Source organism: Vombatus ursinus, unplaced genomic scaffold (genome assembly GCF_900497805.2).
Source record: "Vombatus ursinus unplaced genomic scaffold, bare-nosed wombat genome assembly UNPS02014799.1, whole genome shotgun sequence".
Taxonomy (NCBI): Eukaryota; Metazoa; Chordata; class Mammalia; order Diprotodontia; family Vombatidae; genus Vombatus; species Vombatus ursinus.
This window is the reverse complement of record NW_020954577.1, coordinates 46,126,604-46,143,989: the sequence shown is the minus strand read 5'-3', so window position 1 is coordinate 46,143,989 and position 17,386 is coordinate 46,126,604. Positions and strand designations below refer to the sequence as shown.

The window sequence follows — 17,386 nt, the reverse complement described above, 5'->3', positions numbered from 1 at the left end:
TTAAAATGTGCCTTAATTATATTAACTCATGATCCTACTAGCACCACATCCTGCCAACATTATTATCCTCGTGGAAGGGTTAAGGACACTGACTCAGAGGAGAGGTGACAAAGGTCACGGATGGAGGGGTAAGATGGCCAAGGATCAGAACCTTGGTTCCTCCTGACTTCGGGTCCAGCGCTGTTTCTACTCCAAATCATCCTCTAACAGGCTCGCTCACAGTGGCCACTTCAAAGATGTTCGCTGAATTGAACTGGCATTTAAAGACTCCTTCTGTCCTCATGGGGAAGGAGTACAAGAACGTTGGTTCTGAGCTGCTGCCACTCTTGTCATAAGACACAAGAAATTCAAGGTGTGTGATCACTAAGCAGTGATGGATTGACGTGGATGGCTCTGTTGTGGGCCACCAGATAACTCTACAGGCTCTTCCCTAACAAGGTCATCTCACCTACAGACACTCACGACGCTAAGAATGCAATATCACTAAACCTCTGTTGCTGGTGAATTTCCTTTTAAAGCATTTACAATACTGTTCACGTGTAAAGAGCCCTCCCTGAGAAAGTTTACAATTGTGTTTTGGGAGGCTGGGCAAGAGATGGCCGCACTTTCTCAATCTTTTGGTTACTGCCATTGTTCGTTCAAAGAGTGGCTTGGCTCATGCTTTAAAGATCTTAAAAAAAATTCCTAAGAAAATCAGACTTAAGAACCCATCTTGGTCAGCTATGATTTCATGAAAATCATCGAATGTCAGAGCTAGAGAACTAAGAGATCACCTGGTTTCACTTCTTCACCCTACCGATAAAGAAACTAAGGCACAGAGGAGTGATAGGATTTGCCAAGGCCATTCCGTGAGCCACCTGGACTTGAACACAAGACTTCTGAACTTTTAGCCCCAGGGCTCCTTCCAGCATGCTCTGGCCACCTACGGTTTCCTGCTGCGGGGGATCAAGGCTCAGAAAACCCAAAACACCCTTACATTTATGGTTAGCACGAACCGCCTGATGGAAATGCACCTCGATCTCCTTTATTACAGCCTGAGAAGGCTCAAAAAGCATCAAACTGTGTTTGCTTTGCACCAGTCACTCAACAAATTCTGTGAAAGCACATTAAAAATCTCCTACGACTTCAAATGCCGCATTAACCGCATCAGAGCATAAAAGGGCTCCGTGCTCGGCTCCTCTCTGACTCCCAGCTACTGTGAGATGTCTTTGAGAATTATACAACACCTCCATAATTTCCTCTGATCTGTGACAGGACACTCACTGCAGACAGATGCTCCCCTCATATGCAGAAGGAGGGCAGTGTACCCAAGAAACAAAGGGAAATCGAGCCCAGCATTTCTCTTCCAGCAATACAGATTCCTTTGATGAGTCCTTATTTTCAGGAGCTCAAAACAAGCCATGAAAATATCCAATGCTGAAATTCCTCATATTAAAGTCAAATGCAGAATTTAATTACATTTTTGATTCAACCGTATCAAGTGGGTATTTTACCCTTGATTAATTCAAATTTGAAAGACAAATGACTTTCATTTTTCCGATGTGTTCTGGCCCGTGAGCAATAGATTTTCTCATATGTTTTAGCCTCTAGATTTAGACTGAATATATACTACAATAACCAACACAATATCTACCTCGGGCAGCCAAAGAGAAGCTATTCTAGGGTTGTTTTCTTTAATAACCTCGCTCGTGATATAGTTCCTAAATAGTCAGGATAATGTAACAAGGTAGCATGGTATGGTATCAGGAAACCCAAGCTCCAATCAGCGGCTGGCTGTGTAATCCTGGGCCACGCATGTAATCTCTCTGGGCCTCAGTTTCCTACACAACACATTAATGCTTGAGACGGTCTAGTTGAAAGAAGGAACACAAGTGAAGACCCCAGGCCATCTTGTGTGGAACTGCAAGCATCCTGAGTTGGCTAGGTAGAGTAAAGGAGCCAAGAAGAGACTGAGGGCATATGGGGCCAAGCCACAAAGGGCTCTGGGGGCTGGGAGGAGAAACGGGGGCTTGCTATGACATGACGGCGACTCATGAGCAGGGAAAGCTGAAACATGACACAGGCGGGCATTCCCTGTTCTCCTGGCACCTGTACCTCTAGAGGACGGTTTAAAGCACGAAGAAACAGAGAGGAGACTATGGCCGTGATCTTGGCCCAAAGTGTCTAAAACGGTGGCCAAATGGCAAAAATGTACCTCAGGGAAATGCAGCAGAGAAAGAACCGGCCAAAGCTGAAGGATGAGGTACAAGGAGATGCTGTTCAGGAAGGGGTTTGACCTGAAGAATCTCAAAGTTGGAAAGGCCTTCAGAAGCCCACCAACTAAGCTATGCCTAAAAAAGAATCCCCCTACAACATACCCATAAGTCATCATCCAGCCTTTCCTCAAAGACGTCCAGTAATGGGGGACCCTACTTTCTCTGATCCCATTTTGGGTGAACCCCAATTGTTAGGAAGTTTCTTTCTGACATAAAACTAAAATCTACCTCCTCTGCAATTTCTGCCCTTGCCAACCTCTGGGGCAAAGCAGACAAGTCCACACACTTGAAGAAAGCTAGTCTGTCCCCTCTAGGTCTTCTTTTCTCCAGGCTAAATCAAGCTTCCTTTTCCTTCAGTGCATCCTTCTATAGTATAATTTCCAAGTTTTCCACCCTCCTGGCTATCCTCTTCTGGACACTCTGGTTGATCCAGTCTTTCTTAAAACGTGGCATCCAGATTTGGGGCCAATACCCAAGAAGGAGTATGACCAGGGCAGGTAGAAATAGGATGATCATTTCCCTATGTCCTGTGCACTGTGCCTTTCTCATTGTAGTCTGAGACTACATTCAATTAGGACTGCCATCTAAGGCCGCAGCCTCACATTGAGCCGGCACTCCAGAAAACTCCCTAAATGTTGTTCAGAGGAGCTACTGGCCACCATTTTGTACTTCTGAAAAAGATTTTTGAACTTTAGATGTAACATTTACAGTGAAGCTAGAAAGGTGGGCTGGCAGAACTAGAGAGGAAGGGGAGATGATGGCCTGCTCAGTTTTCAACCTATTACACCTCAAGCACCACTGGGTCATCTGAGTAAAGTTTACTCCAAAAAGCACAACTGATACTCACAGGAGAGACCCTGGAATGACTAAAAGAGATTCAGTCCCAACCTAAAACTCCAATCCAACTTAGACTCCTTATTGTGTCCAAGATGGCCGTAAGTCCCATTTTAGAAACTGTCCTCATCAACCATCTCACACGCTCACATTCTATTCCCACCATAAACAAATGAATGAATGAAGCCATCCTCACAGCCCTCTGAGCCTTCTTGCTTCTTCCCTAAGGAACAGCTGCCCCACAGAGCCCTTCCTCACTTATTCCCTGCTCACTAATCACTCCTGGCCAGGCTACTGGCAATAACTAATACTGCTGATTTATGCCCTCCCCTCTAATATCCACGTGGATGATCACCTAGAGAACATCTCACTTTCAACCTTATGAAAGGCCTTTCAAACTGAACCATTGCCTTCAGAAAGTCACAGCAGCTCACACTCTGAGATGGTGACGGACAGTGGCAAAGAGCTCTCCTCACAACAACCCTCTGAGATGTGTAGTCCGAGGCAGTATGGGGAATAATTCCCCACCTGCCATGTAAGGAACCTGGGGCTTAGAGAGGTTAACAGCTTGCCCGTGTTTGACTGATTCGAGAGCTTTCTCTGCATCTCTCCAGACCCCAAGCTCCGTATTCTGCCCACTAAGAGCCTGCCGCCTCTCCATAGTCAGGAAGCCGGGTGAGAGAGCAGGTCTGCTTAAGTTGTTATGTGATCCTAAGTATTAATAATCAAAGCCTGTATTTATAGGAGAAGCCACGAGATTTAGAGACGCCAAGGGCCGTAAGGTTTGTATTGTCACCCCGTCTCTGAACAGATGAGGCAATGGGGGCTCAGAGTCCTGAAGCGACTTGGCCACCACAATGACGTAGGTAGTAAATAGCCAAGATCCCAGCTGGGATGTGAACCCAAATCCAGACGCAGCACCATAGCTGTCTTTGGAGCCATGGTGGGAAGGGGTTGGGGGGGGAGGGAGGAATTTCACATCTTATAATAACAAAGTGAGAATAAGTCCCAAGGGAGAAACGAGGAGAATTGCTAACAAGAAAGCTAAGGGCTGGAAGAGCTGAGCAGCAAGGGGGAGGGGGGCCCACCTGCTAGGGGCAGTTAATGGATGGGGGCTCTGAAGGGGGGGCATTAATCTGATTCAATGCTAATCCCTGTCTACTTCTGGTTCTGCCTCCTAAAAGAGAAGGGCAGCAGGCTAGGATCCTGCCAAAATCACTCCGTTTGGTTTTAGAGTGCGTGCGTTTTGTCCGTGCCTTTGAATATGGATGTATTTGACGTTCTGGGAATTAACTTCCAACAAACTGATGAGGTGGCAGGACTCAGGAAGGGCTGGGGAGCCGGTTTCTTATCCTCGGCCTCTTGCTTCACTGCTTTCTGCAAACAACTCCATCCTACCTGTGGTTTACTGTTTTCTCTCGTACTAATTCCAGGTTTGCCTGCCCCCCACACTTCCTGGCAGGAGATGGTTAATTAAAAACTTTATTTTTCAAAAGTCTTCTCTGGAAGCAAAATAAACATGAAGATCAGATGCCAATGAAAGTTGAGTAGGTAGCAATTTTTTGTAGAAAACCACCTAAGATATCAACAAGGTAAGTCCTTAAGATGACAAGGGGCTGTCAGTAAATGAAAAAGCCAGATTTCGTGTCATTGACTGTCAGAGCTGAAAAGAGCATGAATGAATGAATGAATGAATGGAAAGACCAGGTAGCAAATGCTCACCATGTACTAAGGGTTGTGCATGTGTGGGGGCCAGAGGGGGAAAACCGAGGCAACAAAGACACAAGGAAGGAGATCCAGGCCCTGGCCAGATGGGAAGGCCCAAAGGGCCTTAGGGAACAGGATGGGGCAGGGAACAGCACATCCTCTCTGGAGCCATTTCTATGGATAAAACCCAGCTTATTTCTGACACTGAGCCAGACGACAGGGCCAAGAGCTTCCTTTTCTAGAATTTCAGGTCATTTTCAGTCGATCAGTCAACAAACATTTACTAAGCACAAGCTGTGTGCCAGGCACTGTGCTCAGTATCTGAAGATACAAAGAAGGCAAGAACATCATCCCTGCCCTCAAAGAGCTCCCATTCTAACGGAGGCCAACATGCAGGTGACTATCTGTATGCGTCAGACACCCAGGGCGGATGGAAGGCAATCCCAGAGAGAAGGCACTGGAGGAGAGAGGGGCAGAGGACGAAAGAAAGGGCTTCTGCAGAAGGAGCCAGAAAGAGCATTCCAGGCATGGGGACAGCCCAGATTCAGGAGATGCAGTGGATCACTCTCCTTAGCTTTCATCTCATTTCCCCTTAGGTCAGAAACATTTGTGTCCAAATTTCTCCCAACATCATTAGAATAAATTCTTTGAAAGCAGAGCATACGTGACATATATTTTGTACGTCTAGGACAGTGCTTTGCATACAGTAGGTGCTAATAATAAGGGAGGAGGGAAGAAAAGAAGGGGAGGAAGGGAAAGGGGAAGGAGGTATGTTAAGCACAGAGCAATATCTTCAGCATTTGAGCATAAGAAGGATCTTCAGGCAATTGTTTTAATAATAAGGTGTTTTTTTAAAAGTAAATGCCCATCAATTAGGGAATAGCTAAACAAATTGTGGCACATGCATATAATAATAGAATACCGTGCTCTAAGGAATGACGAAGTGAAGAACACTAGAGGAGCATGGGAAGATATACAGATTAATGCAAAGTGAAGTAAGCAGGACCAGGAAAACAATGCACACAATGACTACAAGGAATGCACGCCAACACCACCTTAACGGGGAGAACCACAAAACCCAAACTGAATGCTGTGAGGTCCTAACGCCCCCTTTGACGCCCCCTTTGACCCCGAGGAAGAATTGAAGACAGCATCTCCCCCTCTTCTTTGCAGAGGTGGGTGACGATGCATGCGAAATGCTGCACACAAGGGCAGACTGCATTACTGGGTTCGTTAGTTTGGCCAAAACGTGTTTTTGAGTTTCCCCTGGTTTTTATTTGTTGTTAAAAGTGCTGGCTCTCTGGAGGAAGTGAGGCAGACATTGGGCAATGAAGGTAGCCTATCTTAAAAACAAGACGATATTAACAAAACAAATTAAAATAAAATAAAATGATTTTTGAAATTGGGATTTTTGTCAGTTTTCCATATTTAGATCTACCTGAAGATATATCAGAGGGGAAAAAAAACCAAACTATTTCTCCAAACCAAGACTATAATGGCAAAATGGGACTTGCTTAAAGGACCCCATTCCTCTTACAGGAATATGATTTTTGTTCACCCACCCAAACAAATGAGACAACAATTGGTAGAAATTCAGAGCACCCCATTCAATCGCCCTGAAATTTTACAACACAACACTAGATGGCAGTAGAGACACAAAAGTGATGCTCCGGTCTTCGGCCTACCATTGGATGGTCACTTTCGTCTTGATTAAGACTCTCTTGCACACACTCACATGACTCAATGTACCCAGACACACAATCCAAAGAGCGTCATCTATCCAGGAATTCACTGAGAACTTGTGGCCATAAGGAACATGGGAACAGCCCCAGAGGGAGAGTAAAAAAGGAGACTGAATTTAGAATCAGAGGACCTGGGTTCAAATTCTGACTCTACCACTTATCAGCCATGGGAATATCAGTTTGGCAATACTGCAGAAGAAGGAATGGAAAGGAGAGAGACTAAAGCAAAGGATATTAGCCTGGACTTTAAAAAAAAATTTTTTTGATAACTATTTCAGTAGAATTTATTTCCTTTATACCTCATGTATTTTGTTTTATGCATTTGAAAATACTATTCTGAAAAGGGGGTCTATGATACAGGACAAGATACAGGACCACTGGACTAAAGAAATGCTATTATGGTAGACCAAGTAAGAGACAATAAGGGCCTGAACTAAGATAAAGGCTGTGTGTTAAAAATTCAAGAGATACCATAGGAGTAGAGGGGGCAGCTAGGTAGCACAGTGGACAAGCTGGGTCTGGAGTCAGGAAGAACTGAGTTCAAATCTGGCCTCAGACACTTACTAGTGGTGTGACCCTGGGTAAGTCACTTAACCCTGTTTGCCTCAGTTTCCTCATCTGCAAAATGAGCTGGACAAAGAACAGCAAACCACTCCAGTCTCCTTGCCAAGAAAACCCCAAATGGGGTCATGAAGAGTTGGACACAACTGAAATGACTGAACAACAACAAAGTGAGGGAGAAACAATAAGATTTGGCAATTGGATATGGAAAAGTGAGGCAAACTGAAGAATGAAGGATGATCCCAAAGTTGCATACCTAGGAAGGATGGAAATGTTTCTGGACTGATGAGAACAGAGGAGGGGGCGTTGTGGGGGAATTATAACGAAGTCTATGGTCTACTGATCCTACCGTTTTGGACAGGTTGAGTTTCAGATGCCTACAGGACACATCGAGGCAGAGATATCCAGGAATTATCTGGGAATACAGCACTAGATTCAGGAGAAAGGTTAGAGCCGGGTACGTATAAGATTTGGGAGGTGCCTGCATAGAGATAACCATTTGAACCCATGCAAGCTGCTGAGATCACCAAGCACAGAACAGTGGGAAATGCCTGCGATTACTCAGAACACAATAGAGGGCGGCTGAAAGGGGGGTTAGACAAGCCAAAGAAGAACCAAAGAGCCATTTCCCAAAAGTCAAAGGAAAAAAACCAAGTGTCCAGGAGTAGGCGGGGCAGACAGTACAAAAGCAGCAGAGGTCAAGAAAGAAGAAGCCCAAGAAGAGGTTCGTCGTATCGGGCAGTTAAGAGATGGCCGGCCACAATGGACAAAGCAGTTACGGTGAAGTGATGGGCTGCAAAATCAGACCGAAAGGGATTGAGATGAGCCTGAGCAGGGACACAATGGAAGCAACGAAGAGAGGCAACCCTATCGAAGAGTCCAGAAAGACAGAATGACGGACAAGAGTTGGAGGAAATGTCGAGTACATTAAAAAAAAACCAAAAAACAAAACCTAACCCTCTTTTATTAAGCAAAGTCTTCAAATTAACTATTCCAGATATCAAATCTCTCCCAAGTTTGCAATTATTTTACAAACACAAAAAGTCAACAGCTTTCTTCCCCCCATTGTGATTAAACTCCTTAAGCATCCTTTTATGTATTAACAGAAATTCGAAAGACAGAAATGCATTTACCTGCCTAGAGAAATCAAACAAAAAGGTTTTAAAATCAAAGCTTAAACTAAAATTGCTTTTCTCATTAAGATGCTCAAACGCCAGCACAAGAATTTACTTTTTTATATGGATTTATGGATTATTTTATATGGATTTATGGAACTAAGAAAATTTCTGCCTTAATATTCAGCCTCAGAAGACTGACAGCAACACCTTTACGTTTTTAATTTCTACAGGCCATGACTGAATATGTAAAAACATAGTATGCTATGGGAACATCCATTTTTTAAAAAATTCACGACATTTCTTACATAAGAAACAAATTGGGTTAAAGTATAATTTTTAATTTAAAAATATTAAGAGTCAGCTTCTTCCTATGAAAAGAACCTATTTGGATGTGAAGCTGAGTCTCATAATTAGAAACAATATGGTAATTTAAGTCACAGGGCTTTCATTAACCTTCTTTAACATTCTGAATGACTAAAACTGCAGAATGACTTTACATACTTACATGGTGCTGAGCCCAATAATTGCACTATTTACATAAGCTGCATTTTTCTACTTTACTGAATAAACATTCCATTTTGGGTCACAATTATAAACACAGATGATGCCTATCTTTGAGAATCTGCTACATTAGAATAAAAGAGTTATTTCTTTGCTGTCGGGGTGGGGAAGAAGACCATGTTTAATGCTTTCTGTGAGCTTCATTCTGACCCCAAAACTTCCAAGTCTGGGAACAATTATAGCAGATACACACGCATACTTTAAGGTGTACAAAACACTTTACAAACATTGTCTCCTGATCCTCATAACTCTGGGAGGTAGGTGCTATAGGTATTATAATTATCCCCATTTTACAGATGAGAAAACTTTGACTCAGAAGTTTAAAAAAAGAAAAGCTTGTTCTGAGACACAGCTAATAAAGGGTGAGGCGGGAATTGATTTCACTAACTGAAACCCTATTTGAAACAAAACGCTGAATGGCACATATTTAAACATGTGACCATAGTAGAAAGGAGGAACATGTTGCTCTTTGGAAGGACTTGGGTGGCGGAGTGCAGCTTCAAGAGTAGAAATTTTAAGGCAAAGTATGACAGCAGAGGAAAATCTCATCAACCACAGGGGTGGATGGATGGGTAGTTCTCCTGGAGGATAAGGATGACAAATGTTAGATTTCAAGGCCCTCAGCACTGTTGGTGCTAAAAGAAAGCACCCAAATAAGTAGTAATATGTTAAATATTTCCTCATTTCTGTGGGTAAGGGGCAATTCAAGGGCAGGAATTCCTTGGATTCTAGGAAAATCTAACCCAAATCTTGCCTCCCACTATGGCCTTCGTCAGGTATCAGGGTTGTAGACTTGGAGCTGGAAGGGCCCTTAAAGGTAAGTGAAGTGAACTCCTGCATTTTATAAAGAAGGAAACTGAGCCCCAGAGAAGTCAAATGACTTGTCCAAGATGACATAATAAATCCTTGCTTGATCCATCAAGGCATCACCACGTGGAAGATCCACATCCCCGACTGGACGGCACTATTGTTCAATGGGCCAGTTCCTTTCTGATCCTGTCCTGAGCCTCAAAAAAGGCCACAATCTGTTGCCCAAAAAAAAGACTTCCTGGGACAGAGAACAAGTTGTTCAGAAGGGGGAGCAAATGTTTCAAAAGAGAACATCTGATCACTCTGTAATTGTTTCCTACCCGAATCAAACTAAGATGAATACTTGCAGCCTACAGGCGCAATTTAAGGCAAGAATACCCACAATCAGCCTTATTCTTTTCCTGACATTTTTATTAAATTTCACCTCATACTAACAGGAGTCATGCACGCATATCAAGCCATGAAGAGAACTTTAAATGCATTTCATTTTTTATTGAACTTTCTCACCAGAAGGACGACAGAAGGAAAAGCACCAGAGCTCTAATTCCATGTATTCAAAGAGAACTAAAGCTATTTCCAAGCAGCATTTAAAAGAACGTGGATGGACGTCGGTGCACACATAACCATGTGGCCCCCAAAAGAAGGCTATTCGTACATGAGGATGACAAGGGGCAGCCGAACCCCGAACCTGGCAGCACAGGGAAATCGGGAGACATCCTTCCTTTCTGCAGGTAAACATGCACATGGCTGTGGAATGGGAAGTATGCATTCAGTCAAAACAGAATATATCAATAATTTTTTAACTAAAAGAAAAATATACCTGGCACTGTCTCATTTCTATTACAATATGTGTAATATTACAATATGTCTCATCTTTATGAGACCCACCTATCATTGCTGGAGAAAGGGGTGAAATCCATTTCCTGAACAGAGATAAGCAGGAGGCCTCTTCTTCATCCTACCACACCCAGTCAGTAGACCAGTCCTGGTGGGTCCCCTGTGGCAGTCTGTCCAGCATCCAAGGCCCCCTTTCCACGACCACTGCTTTCCCCACTCCCAGGGCAGGTGCTTGTCCCTTTCCCTCGGATTGAAGCTAAAGCTTCTCAGACTTTATTCTTAGCGCACAGGTGCCTTGAGGGATTCTTCCTTTTCCCTCTAATGTTACAGAGAAGAGGAAGCAGCCGTGATAGCAGGGGTTCCCTGTCACCTGAACAGAACCCCCCCCCACCCAGGCCCACTCGGCAGAAGCCAGCACAATAAGGGCACATGAGGACCTTTGGTCCCTTCAAGGTTCTTCATAAGTCATCCATCCCTTCCACAGACTAGATGATATAATGCCCTTAGCCTGGTCAAACAGGTCCTATTTTCTGACCTGTTTAGTTCCGTGCTTTTCCTTCTTTGATATCCAAGTTCTTGGTTCTGTTGAGGGTTAAAGGTACGTTTTTAAAAGCAGAGTATCCACACCAGTGAGATCCAACAAGCACGGATTACGCACCTCCTTTATGCAATGCATTCTACAGGCTCCTAGAGCACAAAGATGACCATCTCAGCCTACCCACCTGCATCTCCATTCTTGACCCAGAACCACCTGCCATGTGCTGGGAACTGGGGATACAACAACAAAAAAGAACAGAATCTTTGCTCTCAAGGAGCCTGCGTCCTAGCATGTAAATGTAAGAATGGACAGACTAGATCTGAGGCCGTTAGAAGAGGGGCAGGGAGGGTGTGGGCCCTGGGAAAGGGTAGTACCCTGGCCTGCCAGACAGGGGCACAGCCCGTAAAGAGGCCAGGGACGGAGACAGAGAATCCTGGCGGAGCAGGGAGCAGGACAGCCTGGCTGGAAAAGAAAGCGGACGGGGCTAATGGTGTGAAGGAAGGCCGCAGGCAAAGGAAGGGCCAGCTTAGGAAGGAGTCTCTGCTTGATCAGACTGGCATCAGGAGCCACTGGGGTTCATGAAATAGAGGAGACAGTGATGGAGGAGGAAAGGCCAGAGAACACTCAGAGGTTTTGAGGCTGGGAAAATGGTGACGCCATCAGCAGGAATGCAAAAGTTAAGAGGCAGGTTTGAAGGGAAGTTCAGGTTCACATAGGATGAATTTAAATTTTAAAGCAATAACAGTAATAGCACCTACTTACATGGGGCTTGAAGGTTTGCCTTTGAGCCCCACAGCAACCTGGCGAATGAGGTGCCACTTACAGGATATTATTATCCTAATATTACAGATGAAGAAACTGAGGCCCAGGCTCATACAGCTACTAAGTCTGTGAAGTGGGATTCGAACCCAGGTCTTCCTGACTCCGAGTTCAGCACTCTGTCTACTGCAGGATTCTGACTCTCCTTTAGAAAGGCAGGACCCAGGTTTGTGGAAGGAGTAACATGCAGCTGGAGGTGCAGACTTGTTGGTGACCCACAAGGAGGCGATCACTGAAAGGGTGAAGAGATGGTACCGCTGGTGGAGAAAGTGCAGAGAGAGACAAGAAATGGGGGAGAAGGAAGAACAGGAACCACAAAGGAGACAGAGAAGGCACAGGGAAGGGGGAGGGGAAACTTACTCTGACACCTATGCCCAAGAGTGATGGTGCTGCTCACTCTCTCCTCAGGCTTGATTGTGCTACTTTATGCAAAGCTTTATCTCCCGCTAGGCACAAAGCCTAGATCTTCAACAAGGATTATCAGACTGCAAAGTTAAAATACAACGGCCCCAATCAAAGCAGAACATCTTGTTTAAAGAATTAATAATAAACGTATAGGATAAAACCTTACACAAACATAGCCTCTAGCTTCCAAAAGGTTGTGACACAGGGCATTTCTGACACAAATTGGGGGGGGGATGGATCCCTTCAGTAGTTAGTACTTTCTTCTTCCTCAACGTACCTTAAACTTAGCTGTGTTCAGAATGACATATCTCCCTAGATAACTGGGGCGGGGGGGGAGAACCACCTTGAAATTGCTTTCTGTCATTTTTTTTATTTTTATAAGTGCATTTCAATATAATTGGTTTACTTTTCCCACGAATTTGATTTTTATGCATTTAAAAACATTATTCTGGGGAGGGAGCCAGAGGCATCACCAGACCAACCACCAAAAGGGTCTACGACACCAAATAGTTTAAGACTCTCAGCTCTAATTAAAACTTAGCATTTCCTTCAATTATGAATAAAGAAGACAACAAATCATCCTTCTGAGGAGAAGCCACAGTTTCCAAGAGGACCATGACATCCAGAAGTCCTGCCTGCCCTTCAAGAAGGCAAGCCACAGTGGAGCAAAGATCGTTTGCCTAGCGTGGTGCCCTGTATACAGCAGGTGCACTATAGATGCTTCTCTCCTCTCCTCTCCTGTATTGAAGATCAGTACTATGGGAAAACATGTTGAATTGAACTCTTCCCGCTATGATAAGTCTTTAGCTAGGGCATGTAGATTTTATTGTTTGGTCTTGCCCTAGGCTTTCATCAGTAGAGGGAGCTCTCTAGTGTGGAAAGCCCCTTCTCCCGGCCCAGCTCAGCAAGTCTCAGAACTTGGTGGTTAAGTGATTGGGTTCACAGTGCACCGATGTGTCAGGAGCCGACCTTGAACTCAGGTCTTCCTGAGAACTATCCCGACGTCGAGCTGCAGCTTGAACAGGATGCATGTCTAGACACACTAAGCTACCTGCACAGAAGGCGAAAGTGAGGAGCGCAGCGCTGGCTGAATCAAACCACAAAATCTTACGGCGGTGCAGACCTCCCGGCTGGGAGGGAAGGAGCCCTTGGAAAGGCACAAAAGCGGAGTCCCAGAAATGAGCCTCAGGGGTGTGGGGACATTTTTACATACATACGTATGTACACACATGTTAAGACAAAAAATGCCAAGGGACTCAATATTTTATAGAAAAAGAACATTTCCCTGATGCCCCAAACACCTGAAAGGTGACTTTTCTTGGCCAGTAGTGGCTCTTTTATCCTTCCAAGTCACCCAGTTTTACATTAGATGCTGTACAAGGACAGTGGGCAGAGGACCATTTTTTTCTCTTCTCCTCTAAGTGACGATGGGGCTGCCATCCAGAGTGGGGAGGAGCCCCGCTCCATTGCAACGGGAGATTTTGTGAAGAAAGTATATCTTCAATAATTCTTTTCTAAGCATTGAAACTGATTATTTGAAATAACTTGGCCCATTTCTATTGATCCATCAATCACTCGCTTCCATGGCAACAGCGTCAGAAACACAGTACCACAGAACAATCAGAAACGTTGGCTCTCTGTGGTTCTGGATGACCGTGAAGCAGTATGAATATCAGGGCTAATTTCAACCAAAAGACAAACCGAAATACTTGCGCCAGGCATTGTCAATGAGTAGAATACTGTGAAAGAGAATTTTAAACCATAATCATAATTAGTGATATTTACATATGGCATTAAGGTTTGCAAATCTCTCACACAAAAATGCATGTATGCATGTGCGTATATGCAGAGACATACACAAATACACACATCTTATAGATAAATATACACCTAGATATGGATTAGATAGAGACACCTCCTCTCACCTGAGCCTCAGAATGACCCACTGAGGTAGGTGCTAGAGGCACTATTAGCCCCATTTATCCATCAGTAAACTGAGTCTCTCAGGGGTTAAGTTCTGGGGCTGGATGTCTAGGAGAGCACCCTAGGCCAGCTCTCTTCACAAAGCACCACTTTTCCTTCCCAAGTTTAACCCTCAACATCACCAGCTCCTCTGAATTCAAATTCAATTTATTGCCTTATTATTATTGTGCTGTTCACTGGGCATTTAAACCAGGAGGCACATCAGGGCATCATCTAATCCACCCACTCCATTTTACAAAAGAGGAAAGTGATTTGCCCAGACCGTGATCAGGGCTTAGAATCAGGGACCAGCCCAAGGACCTTGAACCCCAGCTTTCTTATCCCCAATGCAGGCTGTCTTCACAAGGTCACCCCTCCACCTCCGGCCTCAGGGGTCACTGTGTCACCGCACAAAAGAACTAAAGTGCAGAAGGAGCAGAGGGGAAAAGCCTATGTTGGTTTGTGGTAGGGTTGGTTTTTTTGGGGGGGGGTAGGGGGTACTGGAGGAGAGAGAGATGGCAGCTGACCCAGGCCCAAGGTCCTCTATGGATGGCAGGATCCCAGAGCTAAAGCCAGAAGGGACTTCAGAGACCACAGAGTTGGTTACTTCTCACTGTACAGAAGAGGAAATTGAGGCCAAGGAGCTCAAGTGACTCCTTCCAGGACATCCAGGTGAGGCACTAACCACCACGGAGCCCAGGTTCCCCATCTCCAGGAGCCCTGCTACTTAAATCTTGGAAATTGAGGGTCACTTTTATATCCATACAGCCTTTCCATGCTTGGCAAGTGTAGAATGCAGCTGACTAGGCGCAGACCTGGCAGTTCTTAGAACTATGAATTACCTGAGGGTGACTGAAACCTGTGGAAAGAGGTCTGCTGAAACCACAGAAGCTCCCACTCCTCCTCAGCCTTCTCTGTGGACTTGCAGGTAACAGCTTGCCTGAGGCTGTGCCATGCTAGAGACGACTCCTGCCCCCCACCCCCACCCCTCAGGGACACTCCTGAGTGGTGGCTAGATTGTGATCCCCTGGCATGGATAAAAGACTCTTTGTTGTTGATACTTTGGTAATACTCTTTAATTCAAGTTATCTTATCTTAAGCATCTTATCTTAGGGACGCTCAGAACTAAGATATGAACCAGATTCATTAAACTTCGGAACAGGCAGGAAGAGAAGGGCCTCCTACCAAGGCCAAGCCAAAAGTGCTTCCGTGAGTATAACCCGCTGAAAACACAGTGGGATCTTCATTCTCAAAGAGGACCTATGACGTCAGGAAAGTGATGTCTTGACTTGTAAGCGAACTGGATATAAGTGAGGAAGGGCCGTGTCAGGTCCCCAGCCTCCATCTGGATCCAGTGGCAAGACAGAGATCAGGATGACTGGAGATGGCCCCAGATGTAGTGGGAAACCTTGCCCTTTTTAAGCTAAGGTCTTTCCAAGTCTCAGTTTGTCTGAGGCGACAGCCATTCAGTGATTAAGGCCAGGTAAGATAAAATCAGCTACAAAGAATCAGGTACAAGTCATTCTAGCCAAGCTCCTGAGAAGGCCTCCGTTGCTGGGGGAAGGTGGAAGAAAAGAGCCCTGGAATCATTACCAGGAGGACAGTAAGATGTCGGCTCCCAACGCTTGGCCCAGACATGTACTGAACTCCTCTGATTCTGCACTTGTCAAATCTCTCTCCCATTTCTCCTAGCACCCTTCTCCTTCAGTGAATCCCCAAGACCCCGCCCAACCCCTTTCTCTCTGTAGATGACCCTGTGTCCTACTTTAGAAAGAAGTATGTGGTCTCATCTCTCTTCGCCTTCACTTCAGAATCCCCTCCACCTTCAGCCATTCTCACTGTCTCTGAAACACTGAAGAAGAGCTGGGCCTCCTCCTTGCCAGGACTGACCCTTCTATCTTTACCCTCAACTTCATCCCATCCTGCGTCCCCTGAGAGTTGACCCCATCATCCTCAATGCCTTCCTTTCCAGCGACCCGTTCTCTGCTGCCCATGACATGCTCAGGCCCCTTAACTCTTAAAAACCTCTCAGCTGACCCTGCCATCCTCACAGGCGAGCATCCTCTAGCTTTTCTCCTAAATAAGAGAGGGTTTGTAAAGTGCTTAACAAATGACCCGTCAACGTCCTCCTCCTCTGGAAGCTGGCAGTCTGTCCTGTGGACGGTCCCTCCCACCACTTTTGCCTGGAGTGTGGTTCTGACAGCCTCCTCAGGGCAGCACACACCACTCTGAGCAGAGGGATGCTCCTGGAAGCCTGCCTCAGGTCCTTATCAGCTCTGTGGGGATTCTCTGAACCTCCCCACCTGTAAAATGGGTATAATAACTGCACTATTTCCTAGGGATTTGGAAGACAGGGCAAGTGGTGCACTTCTTACTCTTCACGGCTGCCCCTCCTTGTCCCCTCATCACAGTTTTTTTTTTCTGCCCCTCCACAACTTCAGGTCCCCGGGGGTGAGAAATAAACCAGAAGGGGATAGTAACAAGGAGCCCACCACTGCACGTCTAGTGTTAAGTTCACTCCTTTACTCTTCCACCCCATCAGTCCGCTTTGCTTCGAAGCCTCAGGTGTGCATGCTGAGACCTTACGGGCCCGGTCAAGCTAAGCCCTGCTTGAACTGAATGGGCACTTTAATATACACCTCCTTAACGACGGGGCCAAAATCACGAGGGAGAGATGGACGTGCGGGGAAGCCCTAATGCTGATCAGGCACGAAAGAGCAGACAAAGTGAACGCTGGAGTCTGTGCGGTAATACAGATGGCAACACAGAAGGAAAAAAGTCAAATCTGATGAGACACCCTTTTCAAAATGAAGCTAGAATATTAACATGAGGCTAAAAAAAGTCACCAAGGCTCAGGACTGGCAGCTCGAAGGATTATGACCCAGAGGAAAAATAAATGTTTAAATATACTACTTGCATTAAATTATAACACTGCTTTCATCTGGTATACATGATATTTATAGTCATAAGCACAGAAATAAAAAAGTTCCTATTTGTAATCTGAGAGCTGAAAAATAAATTATCAAAAAGTATTTATTCAGTACCTATCTGCAGAAAAGAAAGCAAAATTATCAAATCAGATCATTAAGTATGTTTTATTCTGAAATTAGAAATGACTTTCCCTTAGCACAGACTCACACGCTCACCTAAACATATATTCATACACACAGAGACTCACAAACATACACATTTTCACACCCACCCATCCTTCAGCTTTGATCTCTTCACTAGTAACAA

At 45.0% G+C, this 17,386-nt stretch overlaps 1 protein-coding gene across 7 annotated transcripts in view; it reads right to left on the bottom strand.

The window, feature by feature from the left end:
* Window positions 1–17,386, bottom strand: part of LOC114050521 (anoctamin-10) — a 224,438-nt gene that overhangs the window by 165,690 nt on the left and 41,362 nt on the right. For 2 of the 7 annotated variants that reach the window (XM_027872287.1, XM_027872288.1), the window contains exons 12-13: window positions 10,961–11,007; window positions 10,069–10,335 (exon numbers count right to left, since the gene is read on the bottom strand). The exons of 4 other annotated variants lie outside the window; for them this stretch is intronic. In XM_027872287.1, coding sequence (XP_027728088.1) covers window positions 10,176–10,335; window positions 10,961–11,007 — 207 coding nt within the window. In that variant the 3' untranslated portion in view covers window positions 10,069–10,175. Of the gene's footprint in view, window positions 1–10,068; window positions 10,336–10,960; window positions 11,008–17,386 lie in introns of those variants that run through there. One more of the 7 variants, XM_027872291.1, reaches the window with a different exon arrangement.